The 22,454-nt window shown below is 47.1% G+C and overlaps 1 protein-coding gene across 1 annotated transcript in view; it reads left to right on the forward strand.

Moving 5' to 3' along the window:
- LOC309350568 (uncharacterized protein) overlaps positions 1-17,699 on the forward strand; it is a gene marked incomplete at its 5' end in the record, with an annotated part of 470,322 nt that extends 452,623 nt beyond the window's left edge. Inside the window, one exon of the mRNA XM_081877532.1 lies at positions 17,614-17,699. Within this exon, the coding sequence (XP_081733658.1) occupies positions 17,614-17,684 (71 nt within the window). The 3' untranslated portion in view covers positions 17,685-17,699. The remainder of the gene's footprint in view (positions 1-17,613) is intronic.
- Positions 17,700-22,454: the final 4,755 nt, after the last annotated feature.

Genomic DNA, 22,454 nt, shown 5'->3' on the forward strand with positions numbered 1-22,454 from the left:
AAGATGCCAATCATGTGCCTAGAGAACATAAAATATTTTTATCCCACTTTACAATCACCTGGATTTCCAAGGTGGCTAACGATAGAGAAACATGAATCTCATCTGTATAAAGCACAGTGATGGGCAGTAAGATTAACAGACCCTGGGTCCGTTCAATGGCAGCAATAAGCAACAGATTGAAAGGGTGTTGGGTGTCTTTGGGTGGATGGGGGGGGAGCAACAGTCTTGAATTGTTTTCTTTTAAAAACTTAATTGAGGAGGGGGTCAGGTAAGATATAAAGTGGCATTAAATGGTGGGTGTCAATTTCCCTTGAGAGGCCACCACTGCAGAGACATCCAAGGATATGCTTGTCGTTGCTCTAAACCTGCTGTTCTACCCAGTGCTTTTTTTCTTAAAAAATGTTTAGGGGTACTCTCATTTTCCTACTCAGATTGAAATACTGACCCTTAATGGGGCCAAACTTGGATTCACAAAATGTTTAGGGGTATGCGTCCCCCTGCATCGCCTCAGAAAAACCCCACTGGTTCTACCTGTGACATGCATTACGATGAGCTCTGGGGGTTGTCACCCCAGTCAATTCTCAAACACAGGACACAGAAGAAGAACCAAGTTCCTTCTGCCTCCATCCTGGAGAAAAATGGTAGCTCTGTGGCAGAGCTTCTCTTTTGCACACAGAAGGTCCCAGGTTTATTCCCGGCATCTCCAGGTAAGGACTGGGAAAGACTCCCTTTCTGAAACCTGGAATGCTGCTGCCTGTCAGTGTAGACCTCATTGATCTCGAGGGAGCAATGGTCTGACTTAGTAGAAGGCAGCCTCCTACGTTTCTCCCCTTTCAGATCCTTTCCACCATACACACAAACATTGTGGTGCGGGGCGGGGGAGAGAATTGTGGGGAAATCATTTCCAGAGGACTTGTCTGAGGAGAATTAAGGCCTGTGAGCTACAGACTCTGCTCACAAGCCTTGGCACAGGGCAGAGCCTGCCAAGCCGAGTGCCTTTCCACTCTGCTGCTCACGCAGGCACTGCGAGACGGAAGAGGCTGCCTTTCCAGGAGCCCGAGGGGGAAATCTCAGCTTGGTCCCTCCACCACTTTCATTTTCTCCTTTACAAGCAAATTAGTGGAAGCTGGAAGCGCGCTGAAGGCTGAGGCACGTGAGAGGAGCAGCAAGCTGATTATGCTGCTAAATAAAAATTAGGTTTAAGGCACAGCATTATTATCTGTTTGCAATTAGGGTGGTTTTGGGGTGTTGCATTAAGTACTTCTTTTATTTGATCTTAAATGGCAGCATTGTTTTCTTGAAATACTCGGCCCTGGGACGTTACGGTGGAGGGGTGGGGTAAGGAATCCCAGAGATACATACCAAATAAATAGAGCAAATGTTTTCTTCCTCTCCATCCTCACAACGCTCCTTGCTGACTCCATGGTTTGTTTTCTTCCTCTTTTGCTTCTTTTTCAAGGCCCTCCTTTCTGTCTCCCTCACCTCACAAGTCTTACACAGGGCCTGATCATCCATCCATCTAGCCTGGTGCTGTCTGACTCGAAGGAGCTCTATGGTATCATGGACCAGAAAGAGAGAGATTTTAAAATGGAGGTGCTGGGGGTTGGATCTTTTGTATACAGAGCTCGTGCCTTTCCACTATGGTCCCTTCCCACAGTCACCATTTGAACTGGAAGCTCCTTGAGGCAGGTCACTGTGTTACAGCAGTGGGACAATGTGCTTCAGCTCAAGGGTCACATTATCTTCTGGACAGCCTTCCAGCGGCTGAATGCCAGTAGTGGGAGGAGCCAGGGGTAAATTGGGGGGGGGGGGGATAAATCGTATATTTCCACAGTAGAATGGTTTCTGCACACCCACTCACCCACCCGATCCATTGAGCAAGGGCACATTGCAGCCAGGCAAAGACACTCAGGGAAGGTGCAAGCAGGATGGGCAAGGGGTGTGGCTGAACCAGGGGTCTGACCTGGAGAAAGTCCCAAGTGCCAGAGAGAGAAGCCTGGAGGGCTACATTTCTTCCCTGATTCTGAGATTCCCCATCTCTCACAGCCACCCGGAGTCATCCATGGTATAATTTTGCTTTTCTGCATCTGGGACAATTTCTAGAACAGGATTGCAACACCTTATTGTTAGTCCACCTGTCTTGGAATTTTTTCTTTTTCTTTTTTGACTGCAAAAATAAGTTATGCAGCTCACACCTCTTGCCAATGAATTTTTTTGCTATTCTGCTCAGGGTGCTTCTCTTAAAAAGAAGGAACAAAACAAACCCAGAAAACACCAGCAACAGCAAAAGGAAAAGGAACAGATAATGTCCAGAAGGTTATTTGGCAGAATAAGGATCTGCTCTCATCCATGTCTCCTCCATCATTCCACATGTCAGTGTCAGCTCTCAGCAATAATGCTTATCTTTTGTTACCTTGTTAACTGCTGGGCCATGGAGCAGCAGATGGGGGGGGGGGGGAGGCAAAATTCATCAAGAGGATTTCCCAATGGCCATCTGCCTGGGGAAGCCAGCAGGACTGAGAGAGGGAAATATTCACAGCCCAGTTGTGATCATTCAGGCACCTTCCCTTGGATCTGGAAACAGAAGTCTGATAGTAGGGGAGGGGAACCATAGGCCCTTCAGGCCACAACCCTTATCCCCAGGCTATGCCCCCCCCCATCAATCCTGCTCTTTCCCCCTTTTCTGCCTTCCCCTGGTGGAATCTTCTTTATTCGTTCATTTTATTCATCCCTCTCCGGCTCCCCCTTTTGCCCCACAACGACCCTGTAAGGTAGGTTCAGCTGCAAGTCTGTGACAGTGTCCCAGGGCTACCCAGCAAGATCCGAGGCTGAGTGAAGATTTGAAGAGGGTCTCACAGAACCTGGCCCAGGAGTCTAAGCACAGCACCCCAGCTGGTTCTTTGTCTCCAAACTGTGATGATGCCTCTTGCTTCCCTGGAAGAGTGTTTGTGTGTGTGTGTGTGTGTGTGTGAGAGAGAGAGAGAGAGAGAGAGAATGTGGCACTCCTTCTGAAAAGGTTTCTCCAGGCCATCCTTTTGCATGCATGGTGTGTCGGCTGTTTGTCCTCCCCTAATTTCATTGTCCCATTCATTTTCATCACAAAGGCATCTTCAATTATTCATTCATTGCAAGCCCATTGGTTCTGCTCCCCATTCATTTAGACTTGTTCCTTACATTTGCTTTCATTCTTTTTTGGATAGTTCTGCTGCTGCTGTTTGTAGCAGCAGAGCCGGTTCCAGCAGCTATTCCTGTCACCTGCCATATCATTTCCCCAGGGTGTTGCACTCTTCCAGCATGACACCTCAGGTCCACTGGCAAAATAAAATGGTGACCAGAGTCCAAACATTTACAACCATCCCACACCAAGAGACTTTGTGCCAAGTTTGGCAATATCTCAAGAGGTGGCTGAAACTATGTCAAAAAATAGACGAAGTCATGCCAAAGTGATGCTTCTGCCTGCCATATTGATTCAAAATGGCACCGAGTGTCCAAGCAGCAACAATGTCTGGGGACCCTGGTGCCAAGTTTGCTGGTCATCTCTCCAGAGGCATCCAAATCTATAGAAGCCAAACCGATACAGTGGTGGAGCATATACTCCTGCCCCGCGGGGTGTGTGGTGTGGAGGAAGCCTGTTGCCCCTGACCTGGCCAGGCACGAGTATGCTCCCTTTACAGCACCCTTGCGTGGTGTCACCGAGGAGAAGCATGTCAACACTGCCACACTCCTCTCTCTGCCCCTGGGTCAGGCTGCTTGTGCCAGTGGGTGGGCATTCGCATGCTGGGTGGAGCGTAGAAGGTGATGCTCTTCAGCCTCTGAACTCACCCAGCCGTGTGCACCCGGGGCAACGGCCCCCCTGGTACCCCCCACGCTACGGCATTGAAGGCACAGACAACCCATTTCCCAAAATATATAGTAGATAGCCTGGCAGCCATGTAATTTGCCGCCCCTAAAACACACACACACACACACACACACACACCTAAATATGCACTATCCCAGTGGTGTGAATCCCAAACTTGGTTGGGAACACTGTGCTTTTAAAAATCAAATACTTTGCCAAGAAAGGTGATTTTTTTTTACTATGTTATGTAAATCAACTCTGTTTGCATGTAATTTCGATTCATTGCTTAAGTCCTGCTTTTGCTCACTGTTGGCCTGAGTACAGAAAAGTCCTGCTGAGTCTTCACACCTTGGCTACATGGGACCCTGGATCTCTTTCCGCCACCCACCTGTGAATCAAAAAGCAGCAAGCAGGAGGAAGTTAATTTGGAGCAGACCAATGGTAGGAAAAGAAGCAAATACTTGGTCTTTTATTCCCAATGTCAGTGCCGCAAAAAGAAAAGAAAAGAAAAGAAAAGAAAAGAAAAGAAAAGAAAAGAAAAGAAAAGAAAAGAAAATGGAAAGGCGGATCACAGAACTCCTCATCACATCTCCTTTGAATGTAAAACTTCCTTAACAACTTGGGATAGAAAAAACCAGGGGTGAAAATGGACTGAGAACCTATAAATAAACATGGGTAACGATTTTATAATGGGACAATTAATCAACTTCTTTCTGTTTATTTTTGGTCATTTTATGGATGTCCTTTATGAATCCCCAGCAGGCATTGGGCAGAAGCGAGGGGGGCACAAATAGGACAAGGAGAAGCCCTTCTTTTTGAGTTTTCCTCTTCCAGCCTTCCAAGACAGCTGAGCAGTGGGTGGTGCAAGCCGTCTGGAAAGCTGATTAAAACTTAGAAACCGGGCCGGGCAGGGGGCGATCTAAAATTAAGAGTTCTTATTTATAGTTGATGCACCATTTGTCTTTTGACTTCCCTGCTGCAAATGGATCAGAGCCCCGGTGGGCTAATGGCTTCATTAAAGGCTGGGCGTATAAACAGCCCCTCATTTTTCTTGGGGCTTCAACAGGCAGCCGTTGTGGGTTCCATCACTCCATAAGTGAGGGAACTGCCATAGGCATGTTGGCCAAGTGGAAATTTCATTTTCTCTATTTATTTGGAGCTATTTTGTTAACCTTCCCAATCTTACTCAGTGACCTTCATGTGGTCAAGTGGGGATTTGAACCCTTGTCTCCCAGGTCGTAGTCCAACACTCGAGCCACTACACTATGCTTGCCCCCCCCACTTGTGAAAAACCTACTAGTAAATGCAAATAAACAATTACTACTAATAATAATGATTATAATGATTATTGTCAGGGGTTCAGGGAGAGAGGCGCAGATGAGGGAGGAGACAGAGAGCGAGGGGGAAGGATTCCAGGGTGACGAGGAAGAGGACGACAATGACCCAAGATTGTCCATGAGTCCGTCCAGTGAATCGGAGGACTCCCAAAAGGGAGCCCCTCTGGTCAAGCCAAGGGGAGCTAGAGGGGGAAGCAGTCAGGAGCAGGGAAAGGAAGGGGGAACCCCCAGTGGGAGTTGGAGATCGGGACCGGCTGCTCCGCCGGAACGGAGTGAAGGGGGTGGAGTGACCAGTGTGTCAGAAGGAGCAGAACAGGAAGCAGAGAGGGGAAGGAGATCAGGGCAAGACGTCCTGCCGGAAGGGAAGGAAAGTAGTATCGAGAGCAGTGTAACTGTCGAAGGGAAGGTCAGGAGCAACGTACGCGCGCCAAGTTCAAAATGGGAGGCGCGCGGAAGTGAAGAGAGTCCTGGGGAGGAGCCTGGTCCCAAAGCCCGAAGGAGGGGGGAGGAGGCGCCAGAGGATTCAGCCTCTGGGGAGTCCCGAAGGGAGAGAACACAGGGGGGCAGAAAGACCCTGCGGAAAAGGAAAGAGAGGAAGAGGTGGACCAGTACAAGCCTCTTAAACTGGTGTAGAGGCGGGACTGACTCAGAGGGGACTTCAGCGGTCTAAGCGTAACAGACGTAGAGTCACGGAGCTCAGATGTGAAGCTAAGAATGTTCTTCAATAAAAGCTTTTGTACATAAGCCGGACTGGACTTTGGTCTCTTGTGAGCTGGGACCACGGGTGACTCTGACAATTATGAATAGTCCTTATCGAATCATAGGATTGTAGAGTTGGAAGTGATCCCAAGGGTCATCTAGGAATAGAAAGATGCAGTCTCTGCTTTAGGGTCCAAGACTCCACAGGGCCTTTGCAGAACCACTAGTGATTTCTTAGCCAACTGTGCTGTCCCAATGAGGCCCATGAAATCCAATATGATGTAGTGGATAAAGCAGGGATGGCCGACCACCGGCCCTGGTACCAGATAAGCCACCCCAAAAAACAACCCCCTCCCAAGACCCATACATTTTGCTGGTGATGGTATTGCAAAAATAGCATTCAATACAGGCTGCAAGATAAGAGAAGTTTAAACTTCTTCACCCTGTTCAGGGTCCCCATAGGGAGGTCAACTGAGCACTCACCTGAGTTTTGCAGAGACATAATGAACCTTCCTTTTCAGCTGTGTTCTTTGTGAGGGTGGGCAAGACTATGAGGTGGCCACACAACAGTGGTGTGGGGCCCCCAATGGTTAGCCTCAGGCCAAAAAAAGGTTGGGCACCTCTGGGATAGGGAAACAAGGGTTCGAATCTCATTTCTTCCATGAAACTCATAGAGGGACCTCAACCTAGCCTGCCTCACAGGGCTGTTGTTTATGTCGGGAGTGAGCATGGCAAGGTTGAGCTAAAGGAATGGGTTTCTGTGCAGTCAGTTTAAAACTGACTCAACCCCCCCTTTTCTTCTTAGCATTTCTAAAGTGCTTTAACTTGAGCTGTTGAGCAAATGCATAACAAGAACACAGCTGCATAAACAAGGCTCTCTCCTTTATCAGTCTGTGACGATAAGGATGGCCTTGTCCACTCCATAGTGGAACAGGGATGACACTCTAGGTCTTATCTTACCACAACCCTGACGCACAGACCTAAGTCTGGGAACAAAGCCAGAGTGTGTTCTCGGAGATGATGACCTCTTCCTCCAAGATAAGAGTAGGAAGAGGAAGATCCTTTTATGGTCAGAAGTACAGGAAGGAATACCCTTTTATGGTCAAGAATACCAGAGCAGGAACATATGTGATGTCAACCTGCGTACAGAGCCTGACGTGGTTGGATTCCTGGGGAAGGAGGGAGAGGGTGCCTGGAGGATATATATACAGCATGAAACTTCTCATTTCTTTGGACTTTCTGTGGACTCACCATGCAAGTGCCTTCTGCTATCCGGAGAGCAGAATAAACTCTTTCTTTGAACCAACCTCGGTGTCATTTGACTTCCTTCCTCCTGTCCTGGAGCAACGCAGACCCAATCGGTGAACTCCATTAAGGCTACAGAGCCATTGTGGGGAAAGGTGAGGTCTGAGGAGAGAGCTGAAGACAGAGTGGTGGCAGCCCACAGCTGCTCTCAAAGAGAGGCCTGACCATAATGGAGAGTGAAATAGAATTTTGTGATTCTATGACTATTAAAACTAAACCAAAGCAAACCAAGGCTGGCATGGAATATTGCATTCAGAAGATTTTTTTTTTTTTTTTTACAAAGCTAGTTTTCAGGATATTTGTGATGAGATGCAGACAGGTAAAAGGGATGCGGGTGGTGCTGTAAGTTAAACCATAGAGCCTAGGACTTGCCGATCAGAAGGTTGGCGGTTCGAATCCCCGCGACGGGGTGAGCTCCCATTGCTCGGTCCCTGCTCCTGCCAACCTAGCAGTTCAAAAGCACGTCAAAGTGCAAGTAGATAAATAGATACCACTCTGGCAGGAAGGTTAACGGCGTTTCCGTGCGCTGCTCTGGTTCGCCAGAAGTGGCTTAGTCATGCTGGCCACATGACCCGGAAGCTGTACGCCGGCTCCCTCGGCCAATAAAGTGAGATGAGCGCCGCAATCCCAGAGTCGGCCATGACTGGACTTAGCCGTCAGGGGTCCCTTTACCTTTACCAACAGGTAAATGGAGAGTACCATAATAAGAAATGGTAATAAACGGTGTGGTGCACCTCGCTTGCAAAATATCTCTGGGGCACAAGCCTGGGCAATGTGCCTGGAAGTCCTGGGTTGCCTGGATGACAAGACCTGCCTCTCGGCTTCGCTGATGGGGTCCAAAGAAAAGCAGAGCAAGACGTTTGGCTGCAGGAGGGAGATGTACAAGCAGGAGTCTAGGAAAGGGGGGTAGGGGTCCGCCCCGGGTGCCACCATGGAAGGGGGTGACAAATTATCAAGGAACAATTACTGCCCTACTAGGGCGGTTCATAAAAAACAACTTTTTTTAAAAAAATGCCTGCTCCAAAGGTCTTATCTTACTACACTAGGGATTATATAGCTATATGTGAAATTTCATGCATATCAGTTAATATCTCGACCCTCCTCCACGAAAATAGCTGTTTACTTGGCCGTTTCCCTATGTCGTGAAGGCTGAAATTTCAATTCAGTGGAGCAGGGTCAAAAAAAAGTTTTTTATGACCCGTCCTACTGCCCCACCCTCCGCTTGGCTTCCCAGGTCTGGAAAGCTGGCCTAGGGGAAGAAAATGAGACAAGGCCGAGTAGATTAGACCTTGCCTTGCCTTCGCCCCCTCCCGCCTGCAGCCGATTGGCCAGCTGGGTTGGGGGCGTGGCGAAGGCAAGGCAAGGCCGAATCTACTCAGCTTCCTTTTCTTCCCCTAGGCCGACTCTCTGGGCTGCCGAGGAGGCCTGCCAAGGCCGCTGCCTGTCCTGCGCACCCCCTTTGGGCCCAAACCCCTCTCCGAAAAACCTTTGCTGCCCCCCAAAGTGGAGCGTGTGGGACAATGGCAGTGCTGCCGCCCTGTTTTGCCCGCGTGTGGCGCCGGGAGGAGCAGCTTGGCAGGCCGGCCTCCCCTTTGCCCCCAGCCTAGGACACCCCCCCCCCAAAAAAAGCAGTTGTGTAATTAAAAGAAGATGAGAAAAAGCAGCATAGCTATTCTGTGGCTAATTGACCAATTAGGGTCTATTAATGAAGTTCACACTTTTGACAACCAGTCTGATGCTTTTGCAGAAAAATATTCCTAGACACAAGACTTTTATTTTTTTGTTTTTTAGGCCCTTTCAGTCTCCCGTCTCAAGGCTAAGTACAGCAAACTGTACATTCCCACCCCTCTCCCCAAGGCTGGATTTTATTTACTTTTGTGTACTGGTGTATCCGTGTCTCCCTTGTATCTATTAGGGACTATTCTCTCTCCTTTCCTTTGATATCTATGCTACTGATTACTTCTGCCGTTTTAATTTTAGAGAAAGTTTTTAATTTAAAAAGGATCTGTACTATAGAATAACAGTGGTAACAATACATTGAAGACAAGTAAATCTTTTGGGGAGGGTGGTCCCAGAGCCCTAGTGCCACCACCCCAAAGAGGATCAAATGGATCAAAACTTTCGCACTCTTTTGTCCTGTCCTCCCCCAAGGTCTTTCTCTCTATCTGAGCTGGATCCCTGCCTGTTACGTTACATGCGGGGAAACTGCATGTAAAGTCTTTAAGTTGTTCCTGTGCACGCCTGACAAATCTGCCCCATTGTCAAAATTTATTTTCCCCACCACCTCCAGTCTCCGTTGTTGTGTGTCCTGGCTGAGGGGGAAAACAAAAGACGGATGGCCATCGGTCAGGGATGGTCTAGTTGAGATTCCTTCATTGCCCCAGGGGTTTGGCTAGATGACCCTCAGGGGTCCCCTCCAACTCTACAATTCTCTGGATGCAAGGGGTGCATAGGATTGCAGCCCATCTTATGCACCGTCGGCTCGAGAATAAGTCCCACTGATCATGATGAGACTAGATTGCTGCTGTGCAGTCCCTTTTTTTAAATAAACCTTTTCCTTTTCAGATAATACAGAGCATGGTGAAATCACAATAAATAAAACCTCTCCTTCAGTAGTTTCAAGCACTACTACTGGTTCCACATAACATCTGTACTGCATTGTTTACTGTGACAGCACCTGCACTTTGGAACTCCCCGCCTATTGCAACAAAGCACATGCCTTTGCTAGACTCTTTTCAGGCACCTGCTAAAAGCATTATTCTTTAGGCAAGCATACCTAGATGCTTAGGAAGTAGAAGTAATTTCAATCTTAATATTTTAGCTTTTGTATGTTTTAAAGTAGGATTGTTAATTTTTCTTGATTTTACTGCTGTGGGTTTTTTTTCTTTTTTCTTTTTGTAAACCACTTTGCAGGTTTTTTAAAATACATTTTATTAAATAAATAAACAATAAATATAAATAAAATAACACAAGCCAAAACACAATCCATCCTGTAGATTTAAGTATCTGTCCATAGTCGCCTACTTGTTATCAGAGGCCCAGAATCCACATTCCTTTGAAAGAAAACATGAAATAATGTACAGTGGTGCCTCGCAAGACGAAATTAATCCGTTCCGCGAGTCTCTTCGTCTTGCGGTTTTTTCGTCTTGCGAAGCACGGCTATTAGCGGCTTAGCGGCTTTAAGAAAAAGGAAACAAACTCGCAAGAACTCGCAAGACGTATCGTCTTGTGAAGCAAGCCCATAGGGAAATTCGTCTTGCGAAGCACCTCAAAAAACGGAAAACTCTTTCGTCTAGCGAGTTTTTCGTCTTGCGAGGCATTCGTCTTGCGGGGCACCACTGTAAAACTATTTTGGCAGGCACTTAAAAAAAAATAATCAATGTGTATGTGTATGTGTGTGGGGGGGTGACAAGAAATTTTCTGCACCAGGTACCACCTGACCTTCCTCTGTGTACAAGGAGCCATCCCACTGTCTTAGGGACTCTGCTCTGGATTTGTATAGGGTTTATTTAAGGAGTAATGTCTTTCCTTCTGCTGAAAATATCCCACAAGGCAGCAGAGGTTTAAGATCAGAGTTTTCCTTCTCCTAGAGGACTACTTTCCCAGGTGGATGAGTCCCATCTGCCCCTCACTTCCCTCTGCAGGACATGCAGAAACCCCTGTTGGACCCACTATTGGTCTGATCCGCTCCATCTGCCAGAGCCTGTCTTCACCTGCAGGGGAAATACACTCTGGATTTCTGCAGGGTTTGCTCTTTAGCCTTTTCTTCTCCAGAAGATGTCCTGCAAGGCAGTGGCTACTGATGTTTCCTCAGGGTTTACTCCCAGAGCCTTTCTTATGAATGAGTGTAGCCACAAGGCAGTGGAGGTTTAGAACAAGAGTTTTCCCTCTCCAAAATCGGCCACCTTCCCAGGATAATGCAGAAACATGAACCTATGACTGAAATCATGAGAGGCTCAAGGAGTACCGGGGGCGGGGGCGCTCTGATTACATCAAGGAAAATGTTCAACCAATTAGATGTAACTCACCTCAAATTTCTTGAGAGACTTGTGGAAGAGAGAAATGTATTTTTGTTTATGTATTCAATAAAATCCCAACAAACAAAGACAAAAATGGTCACCTTTGTTTTTCCTTTCAAAATATGGGTGCAGCAGGTGAGCTTTTCATATAATGCAATTTTCTCTATATTACTCCACCATAATGAATTTGAATAGATTTGTGGAATCCTGTGTTGAAGCCATCTGAGTTGGTGGCCATTGTGGCTTTTTGTGGGCACTGTCTCCATAGTTTAACTATACACTGTGCAAATAATTATCTTTTGTCTGTCTGTCCTGAATTTTCCAAATTTCAACATCATTGAATTTTCCTGGGTTTGAATATCATGAGAAAGAGACTTTCTCTCTCTCCTCAATGTATAATCTTTTGCACCTCTATCACGTCCCCTCCTTATTTTCCTACTATGATAGCACAGGGCATTTTGACTGGCTGGCTCAGGATATTCTGGGGTATTAAGGACAAAGAGAGAGGGTGAAGACAGGGCTGTGGAAGGCTTTGAAAATAACAGCACAGAACTGGTGCTTTAGTCATCTTTGTGCTAAAAATGACATTTTTGTAACACCAAGACTAGATGGTGCGGTGTGTGCCTTAATGCAACACAGCATTGCTATATAATCAAGATGTCACAGCATCATAATGTTGCATGCTGGCTGAGAGCTCTCTCTCTCTCTCTCTCTCTCTCTCACACACACACACACACACACACAGCGCCATTTCATGATGGTGAAAGAATGACAAGGAAAGCCATGTGTTTGGTTTGTTTTCCCCATAATGTTAATTCAATTATTTCTGCTTCAATGAATGAAGAATTTGTACCAGTGATCCCGCCCGTCTTATCATGTTTCCAGGCGGGCTTTGGATCTTCAGCAGCAATAGAAAGGCGCTGCATTGATGCTCAGATACACTACATTGCTCCACCTATTCCAGGGCTAAGCACTGAAAACAGGTTCCAGAATTAAGCCCTGAGAAGGCCATAGATGACCTGAAATTTCTTCATGGAACTTTCTAACCCCCAAGTGAAAGCTTTGGGGAGAGCAAAAAGTTTCATGAAATTGACTCCCGTTCTCTCTGTTGCCACCCATATTTGCTTTATGGTGCAGGCAGCAGCAGTTCCACTTCTAGAAGTCCTGTTGCCTGGTGGAGAAGACCTTTCTTTCTTTCTTTCTTTCTTTCTTTCTTTCTTTCTTTCTTTCTTTCTTTCTTTCTTTCTTTCTTTCCTTCCTTCCTTCCTTCCTTCCTTCCTTCCTTCCTTCCTTCCTTCCTTCCTTCCTTGAAAGGCTCCAGAGTCAGGGGCATAGTAAGGGGGGTACGGCCCACCTCAGGTGTCATCCTTGAGGTGTGTGACAAAATGGAACACCATGGGGGCCTGGCCTGCAGCGTGCCTGAGCCACGCGTCTCTCTTGGGAGTAACGTGGTGGCTTGGGGCCCCGCACTGCCCGAAACGGCAGCATGGGGCTTGTGTCTGCCAGGTAGACTCCATGGGCAGCTCACCACACCGCCCCCTGGGGTGGATCGCTGCAGTGCCCTGTGCCCAGATTGCCGTGGCACCCCTGTGGGAGGATCACCCCCCCCCCCGCTGCTCCAGATGCCAGAGCAGCTAGCTACACCCCTGTCCAGAGTGAAGGCACAATGCATTGCCATCTCTCTGACTTGGTTTCATGACACTTAGTTTACTGCCCTTGCTCTCACTTGAGTTCATGACAATTCCATGATGCATCCAGAGTGAAGGAAATACTCCCTGCTTTTACTTGATATTTTCAAGTAAAAGAAAGGAAGAAGGGCTCCTTCTTCAGGGCTCCAGCAGGGCTCCTGATGCTATGTTTGCATGATACTGCCCTCTCTGCCAACATGCCCCTCCTCCTCCCCATAAGCAGCAGTGACTCACCTGATGGGAGGTCAGGAAAGTGCATCCATCCCCCATGCCAGGGGTGTACAACCTGTGGCCCTCCAGATGTTTCTGGACTACACCTCCTATTAGCCACAGCCAGCATAGCTGTGATGGCCTGGGATTCGGATTCGGATGCTGAACCTGAGGAATCCCAGCCTGCACAGGATTCCCTGCCTCCAGAACCAGCTGAGCTGGGGCTGGGGCATGAGCCCGAAGGGTCCTCACCTGTGCTGGATCCTCAGGTGCAGACACCAGCTGAGTCTGCTCTGGCTCCTGAGGGGGTGGAGGACCCATTGCCTGCAGGTGCTCCACTCTCAGCCCCGTCAGGGGAGGCTGAGGTTGCCTCTGGGTCCGGTAGCCCTCCAGCTTCTTCTGAGCTGCAGAGGCTCAGGGCAGAGAGGCGGAGGGAACTAAGTTCCCACAGGAGGAGTGCTCGCCTCCAGGCCAGGAGAGGCGAGTCACCCTGAGGATCATGGCCGCCCTGTGTCTTGGGGCAGATAAAAGCCAGCCAGCCGCAGTCCCAAGTTGCGGGAGCAATTTCGTTGGTTGTCAGTTCCTGCCTGAACCCTGTCCTGCTATCCTGCCGGAGCTCCTGACCTCACCACCTACCTGCCCTGCATCCAGCTTCAGCTTCTTTGGACTGTCTCCTTACTGCACCTTTGACCTTGGACTGGACTCGGACCTCGCCTCTTGGTTAGCCCATGGGACCAGCACAATAGCCATTGATCAGGAAGGTGGGAGGTGTAGTCCAGAAACATCTGGAGGGCCACACGTTGTGCACCCTTGCCCCATGTCATCAACAACTGGAAAAAAGGCCACCAGGAACTGAATGTGTGCTCACTGTCACTCTAAATCTTGCTCGTTTTGTTCACGCCCCTCCAAAATTGCCCCAATGCCAACCTGACTTTGTGTCATGCACACTGGGTGTGGGTTTCAGCTCTGCTCTAGATAAGACCTTCTCCAGATTGAGCCATGGCTTTGGTGGTGATGTGCTGTGGGTATAACCTCACTTGGCGTTTATGTCTGTGCCATGAGATTTCATTCATTAATGCTTTGTGAAGTCTGCTGTGATTGTTGAATGGGGATTGCTATGTAGAGAATGATTAGAGGGCTGGAGAACCCTGCTTGCTGCAGGAGAGAGAATTCATCTCCGTCTTTTTAGTTTACCGGATAAAAAGGTGAAGAGGTGACTTAATGATGCCTCATCAGGGCCTTCCCAGGGAAGAAGAGTATTGGGGACTAAAGAGCAATTTCATCCAGAAGAGTGGAGAGAGGCAAAACAGAAGCTGAGATCAGCATGGCACTGATGTCTCTTGACAAATTCAAGGAAGGAAGGAAGGAAGGGCTAAGGATGATTCATTGTTTTGGAACACTTTCCCATGCCTGGGATGGGCTGGCAAGGTTTATTTTATTCTCTTTTACATTGCAGTTCTCAGCCTTCTAAAGATGTAATTCATGGATTGGACTGAGGGCATAATAAGTGATGAACATTGCACCAGGAGTTTCTGGTCAGGCAGCAATAGAATCGTGGAATCGTAGAGTTGGGAATGACCCCAAGAGTCATCTAGTCCAACCCCCTGCAATCCAGGAATCTCAGCTAAAGTCTCCATGACAGACGGCCATCCAGCCTCTGCTTAAAAGCCTCCCAATGACTGTTAGCTCCTTCTCCCTTAGTCTCAGTATTACCTTGTGGAATTCAACAGGGAGTAGGGGGACAAAAGCAGAAGTAGTTGGCTCTGCCTGTCATTGGCTCTGGCCCCACCCCGTTGGACTCCCTGCCTCCCACCCTACCAGTCCAAATGGGCACCAGCCAACACTCCATGGCACTTTACAAAAAAAATGAGAGGATACATCTCTGCCCTGAGGGACAAGAGAGACATGAGAGAGAAGCAGAGGCAGAAGAGAATCTATTGCTGCTGACCTCTTGGTCATATCCTCAGAACCCAATATGGCAAAGAAAAAACCCCACTGATTGTTAGTATCATATTTTTATTGTATTGTATGTTGAAAACTTTCAATAAAAAATCAGATAAAATGAAAGAAACTCACTAAGCCTGGGTTCTCTTTCTTTGTCTTTCTGGACCGTATTTTGAAATATTAGACCCTTAGTCAGAAATTGAAATAAGCCAATGGAATTGCTCATTGCTGGGTCTGGAACTTTTTGTCAACTGTGTATAAAGTCTCCAAGCTGATGCCATCTGCCTGGGAACTGGAGTTGGCGTATTCTCTTGGTGCCAAGAAGGTTCATTCAAGCTGTGTTTCCATTTATACCGTCCCTCTCTCTCTTCTTCTTCACTTTCAATACATATTTGATTATATAAAGGCTTTGGTTGACATTGGTAAGTACACTTGCAATGGTGGTTCTCTTGTGTTCTTTCAAATACAGTGGAATAATTTTTTTAAAAGCTTATGAAGTCTTTGCCCCTCCTCCCAGTTGCTCAATTTTCAGGCTACAAAGCCAGGAGCAAAAGCCTCCTTGATATCTGTGTTATAAGGAGCAATTGTTCAGACCAGGCTGCAATCTGGAGGCATCTTACCGCCTTACTAAGGCTAAGAAGGTCAGGTTCTGGTGAATAGCTGTGTGCATGGTCACCAGGGAATCCTCATGCACATTGCCTTTTGTTGAATGAAGAAAGATGGCATATAAATGAATAATAAAATAAATAAATAAATATATGAAATATATAAAAAATAAATTACATAAGAAGTATAGTATGGATATCAAAGAAGCCTTTATAGCTGTTGTTGAAATTCTCCCCAATGGACAGGTTTCTCTGCACCATAGCAGGGATGGAGAAACTGTGACCCTCCAGGACTCACTGGGTATAATAAGTGATGAACATTGCACCAGGAGTTTCTGGTGCAGGCAGCAATAGAATTGTGGAATCGAAGAGTAATGGCTCCCTGGTCATTACTCATGCTGCCTGAGGCTGATGGCAGTTGGAGACGAACAACTTCTGGGTTCCCCACTCCTGCACTATAGGGAAGACCCTTATACTGACCCATTGCTTCATTGAGCTGGCTGGCCCTTGCCCACACTGGCTGGCAGCACATCTCCAGGGGTTCAGGCAAGGGATTTTCCCAGTTATTTCCAGTTTCGGCACTTGCACATGTGCAGAAGCGCTGAATCAGGACCCACGCATGTGCAGAGGGTTGTGAACGCTGCAGGTTACGAACGTGCTTCCCGCACGGATCACGTTTGCAACCTGAGCGTCCACTGTATACAAATATATACTGTTGGTATGAAATAAGAAGAAACAGAGTTTACTTAATCTTTTAGTTCCTCTTGTTTATTGGAATGTTGTCATCTGTGCCTACATGTGCATTCATTAAACATTCCTAAAATAAATGCCATCTTGTTTAATATATATGGATATTTTTATGCTGAAAATTCCTTCTGTGGTTCCCCACCACCACCACCATTGCCCATCAAATAACACACAAATAGAGACCGAATCTGAGAAGCATTCAAGAGATGTTTTTAAAGTGAAATTCTTATGGATAAGGTGCAGGGCTTCTGTTGTGCTTACCTTATCTTTAAGGTGGTGAAAGGATTTTGTGAATGTCCTTCCTTTCATTCTACAAATCATCTAATGCAGCCTTCCCAAGTGCCCTCACTTCTTGGAATTCTTCAGATGGGCTTTCAAGTGTGGGAAGCCCATTATGGTCCTGTTAGCTGCACTCCTGATCAGCAAACACACTGATGTCAGGCACTTGGTAGACAACCTTCATGGCCCCTGTCAAAGTCCAGGGGAAGATGTCCCAATGCAACTCCTCTCATGGAGCTTTTTTTAAATCAGGGTGTGGGGGAGAAACGTTTAATGGAAAGAACACACAGCTGTGAGCCACCTCATGGTGAGAAGGTAAGCTCAGCCATGTACCCACTGAAATTATAAAGAAACAAACTCTGCATAAAAGAATTTACAGAACAATGCAAAAGTGAAGTGCTGGGTGAGATATCACTTCTGCTGGTCAACATGCTGGTGGGGATTTCAGTGTGCCAACTCAAGCCTGGTGAAGTCCCCATTCTGGAGGGGACTATGGATTCAGCAGATCCAATATTTCCTCTGACACATAGTGTTCTGTTTTGGGGGCTATTGCCAGCAGAAACAACACAAGTGGTATATATTTGGGGGCTCTCAATACAGGAGTACAACAAGGTGCTGTTCCATCCTAACATCCTCCATCCAGTGAATCTGAGGGTTAGGATTTCTCTGCTAATCATTCCACTGCATTGCAATTTTCTCAGCCTCCTTCCACCAATGATCCTGCTATTGACTTTGCTTCAATTGCTTTCATTCCATGCAGCTTTAATCACAGCTTTCCAACTCAAGAGTGATCCAAGAAGACTTGCAGTTTTATTTTGTTTGGGTGGAGAAATGCCATCTTCGAGAACGCTTGCATTAAAATTGCTGCTACCTCCCTTGTCTACTTCATTCCAGCTGTAATCTCTTAAAATTCTAATTGTGATGACATTTTCTCCTCAGCACATGATTGGAAAGCAAAGGAGAGGATCACACCCACTGCACCCCTAGAAGCCAATCAGCTTGCATCCTGACACGATCTTCCTTGGGTAAGTGGGGGTTCTTCTCTTAGCACATGAGACTAGATGAAACATGGAAAGCTCCACTGTATGTTACCTCATTCATGGTGTGGACTTGTCTGCATTAATCAAAGCAAGGGCATTGTATCTGTTCTAGGCAAATGTGGTACCTGCCAGGTGGACTCCATCTCCCCTCAGCCTTGGCCATTGAGCCGGGGGGGGGGTGAGAGCTGCATTTCACCTGTAGCTGATGGACTTCACGTTGGCTACTCCTAATCCAGGCTTGGGTCGTTTACTTTGGTTTTTACTGGATCCTGGGATCTACTAGACAGAGCCAGGTGCATAACAGTGGCTGAAGTGGGCATGCTTTCTGTTGTGTGTTCAGGATCATATGTGCTCACGATGGTATTGAGGCAATTATGTGTGGTCCCACTTTCAGTACAGTGGATTCAGGGTGGACCCTTCAAACAGCAATAACTCAACAACACTGTAGAAGTATTGCATAACAACTAATAAATCAGAATGATGTGTGGATGGTCCAGGGGATGGACCATAAATTCATAGCCATTATGTCTATGACTTGTTGCAGAATACAGCTGCAAAAGAGCACCACCAGTTTTGAGGCTCTCTGAGAAGATGTACCTCTGACCATAGGCTTAGCCCAGAAATAGGCAATCGGTACGAGAACCAAGCTCACAAGCCTTTTCAAACAAATATCACTTCTGGTTCCCACCCACCTGCACCTGGTTATGCAAGACTTTGACTAGGGGTGCACTTTAAAAGACATTTTGTTGTGTTGTTGTTTTTATTTTGATTATGTATTTTGTGGTTTTATATTCTGATTTTATTCTGTGAACCACCCTGAGACCTCCAAGTATAGGGCAGTATATAATTTCTAATAATAATAATAATAATAATTAATAAATACTTTTGAACTGTACCACAGGGCTGTTTGTCTGGTCATATTATTGAATGTTCCCCACAAAAAAGTCTCTGAATGTGGTAAACAAACACATCTGGCAGATTATACTGAACCTCCCCCCCCCCACTCTGATGTGTTAATTTGCCATATACAGTGGTCCTTGTAGTTACGAACTTAATTCGTTCCGGAGGTCCGTTCTTAACCTGAACCTGTTCTAAACTAGAGGCATGCTTTCACTAATGGGGCCTCTTGCTGCCGCTGCACCGCCGGCACACGATTTCCCTTCTCATCTTGGGGCTAAGTACGCAAGGTAACTCTTCCAGGTTAGTGGAGTTTGTAACCTGAAGCGTTTGTAACCTGAGGCGTTTGTAACTTGAGGTACCACTGTACAGGGAGTTCTTTCTGGGTAAGTGCATTCAAAATATGACCACAGTCCAGCATTCTGCTACTTCATTCTACATAACGTGGTTGTGGTCCAAATTTGTTGCAGAATGCAATGGTAGTTGACTAGTATGCAGCATTGTGGAGCAGATTCCCCCAGGTGCTGGAGGACTACAACTCCCCCCGTCCCATGCCATTGGCAGGGCTGGTTGCGGGTGATGTGGGTTGTAGTCTAGCAATGTCTGGGGACCCAATGGGAGGAGATGCTGTTTTCAAGCAAAGACAGGCAAGTCCATTGTCAAATGCTTCCCTGCACTGAAAACATGTAGAAAACTAGCTCACTAGAGGGATGTTGAGGCAACAACTTTTCAGTGTGCTATGTCTCTGCCTGCAGGGAAATTTTAGTGCAGATTTTAATTTGATGGACATTAGGAATGTTATCACCCCACCTGGGGTCAGAAATTTACCATCTATTGGACGAGAACGTTTCATTTTCAACCCTGCAGTGATTGAAGGCAGGAATCAGAGATTCAATCTAAATGGTTTTTTTTTTTGGGGGGGGGACTGTGGAGCTCCAGGTGTTGCCTTAGTCCCCATCACTCACATCCACATAGCCCAGCAGCTTCTGGGAGGCCACAGGCTCTCATCTTGTGATTATTGTAATGGAAGTACTGGTAGATAATGTTTGCGGGAGCTTTCCAATGGAAATTTTCCGTGGACCTTGGTTGACTCTGGTTATGTATGTTGCCTTTTCAGCAAAGGCGGTGTTAAGCGGCTGAAGGATAGACCTTGTGTGTATTCCTCTCTCCTCTACCAATTGAGTGTGGCTTGGCGTCTCCTTGTGCCTTTCTGCAGGGGGCAATGGGAGTCGGAGGCTTCCTTTCTCAACAGGAACAACAAAGTGAGCCCTCTCACTGCTGAGCTGTGCAAGATGTCTCTGTTACAGTCACAGTCACACACACACACACACACACACACACACACACACACACTTTTTTTGCTCCCAGCCTCTCTTTTCTTCTTCCAGCCTCTCTCTTCCCAGGACAGTCAAAGGAGACAAGAGCAGGTTGTGGTTTGTACAGTACATACCAAATCCTAGACTAAAATCTGTGAACTGTCAGCTTGATGCAGGTGGTGCGTGAGACAGCAAACATCAGAGCTGACTGGGCTTAGGCAATTTCTCAGCATGACAGCTCTCTGGAGGGAACAAAGGGATCTTTCAATGCAGAACAAAATTTAGTTCCTTAATGAAAAACATCAGGATGATTCAAGCATCCCCTCCACAGCAAGTTGGGGGCTAAGGCTGGGAAGTCATACTGGAGCACGACTCATCTGGTTTATGTTAGCAAAAGGTGCTGTGATCTCTGGCCATGTTAGAAGCAGAGAAATGTAGTTATTAGTGTTCCCAGTGGGAGCCTCTAGGAATGTCCTGCACCAAATCTCATTCCAAAAGGTATCATTGATTCTGTCTTAGGGTCAGAGGAAAGGCAATGTCCTAGTTCTGTTCCTATTGCAGTGAAGAAGAAGAAAGCAGTATGGGGACTTTGAAGGATGAACCAGCAGAAACAACTCTCACACGTGACGTATTTTAGTCCTTGCGCCATGTTCTCCCTTCCTACAGGCTAGGCAGGCTTAATATGCCTCGTGTGCAAGTATAATGGGCAGGCTGCTTTATGATTTGCAGCGCACATTCTATCTGTTTGGATAGGGCTGAGAGGAGAACCACTGGCATCAGGGTAACAATGGAGGAGAAATTTGGTCCCAAACTGGTTTGTGGATCAGAACGCATCTCACATTTGGGCTACACCCTTCTCCGGATTTTGTTGTGCAGTTTTGGGGCACAGAAGTGACACCCCAAAATATGTGTTGTTGTTTAAAAAATTGGTATGAACTGTGAACAAATGGGCTGAAAAGTACTGATAAATTAATATTTTTCCTTAAAAGTGCACACAGCATGTACTATTAAAATTCTTCACAAACGTGGGATGGAGTTGATGTAGGATTGACTGCAGGGCCGTCTGTACCCTGGGGGTGCAAGGGGTGCGGTGCACCCGTGCGCTGAATTCCGGCGGGCACCAAATGTATTCTGGGGGATGCCAAATGTATACCTACTGTATACTGGTCCCTCTTGATCAGTGGCAGTGAAAAGCAATGGAGCAAAAGTCCCCGCCCCCTCCTCCATCGCTTTGTTACTCCGCAGTGTCAAATATTCCAAACGAGTCAGGAAACAAAAGCAGTTATTTCCATTGCGTCATTGTTACAGGTGAGCGATTTTCTTTCCCCCTTCCCAAGAAAGCTCAACAACCTTGGCTTTTCCTTTTCCCCTCCCTCAAAAAAGCTCAACAACTTTGAGTTGCCCCCCCCAACCCCAACAAAAATTCTGGGGACGGCTAAACTAAATTTGGGGGCGCTGGGCGGATCTTTGCACCCTGGTGGTGCATATGCTAAAGATGGCCCTGATTGGCTGTAGCTGAAACTGAAATGGGACAGAATGAGGCTGCTCAGTCCATCTCCTGTAACATATGTTGTGAACCGCCCTGAGATCTGCGGATAAAGCGCAGTATACACATTTAATAAATAAAAATATGTGGTTGGGAAACCTCAGGCCCAGCAGCCAAACGTGGCCCTCTAAGCCTCTCTATTTGGCCCTCAGGAGTCTCTCCCACCCCACCCCACCTGAAGCCACACCTCTTCTTCCCCAGGCCACACCCCTTCCTGACCCTGCTTTGCACTTTCCTTGGGTGTTTCTACCTGGCTACAGGGCATCCTTGAACTCCGATAAACCTGAACTCTACTTGCATATCTGGATGGGGGGGGAGGGGGGAGTGTGTGTCAAGAGGCCTACTGAGAAATTTAAAATGCCCCCTGCCAGCTCTAGCAGCAGCAGTGATAGACAAAGCCATGATAGGAACACACTTTGGTGAACCCATTTCTCCCCACTTCAAAGGTGACCACATGATCGCCTCCCTCTGCCCATTTCAGGTTGGTTCAGCTGAGCAATTATGACTGGCCCAAATTCACCCAGAGAGCTTCATTCAGAAACAACAAATTCAACGTTTTCTTGAATCATAGGTGGTATACTAATAATCACACTAATGGGGGCTTTCTGACCAATCCTTCAAAAAAAAATTTTTTAACACTTTTCTCCCAAAACTGAACATGCTCAATAGTCAAAGAGTGGAAACCACAAAACCAGGCGGAGGGGAGGTCTCTTGAATGCCTTAAAGGTAAAGGGACCATTAGGTCCAGTCGTGTCTGACTCTGGGTTGCAGCGCTCATCTCGCTTTATTGGCCAAGGGAGCCGGCGTACAGCTTCCGGGTCATGTGGCCAGCATGACTAAGCCGCTTCTGGCTAACCAGAGCAGCACACGGAAACGCTGTTTACCTTCCTGCCGGAGCGGCACCTATTTATCTACTTGCACTTTGAGTGCTTTCGAACTGCTAGGTTGGCAGGAGCAGGGACCGAGCAACGGGAGCTCACC

This window comes from Podarcis erhardii, assembly GCF_964252035.2.
Source record: "Podarcis erhardii genome assembly, chromosome: 9".
Classification (NCBI taxonomy): domain Eukaryota; kingdom Metazoa; phylum Chordata; class Lepidosauria; order Squamata; family Lacertidae; genus Podarcis; species Podarcis erhardii.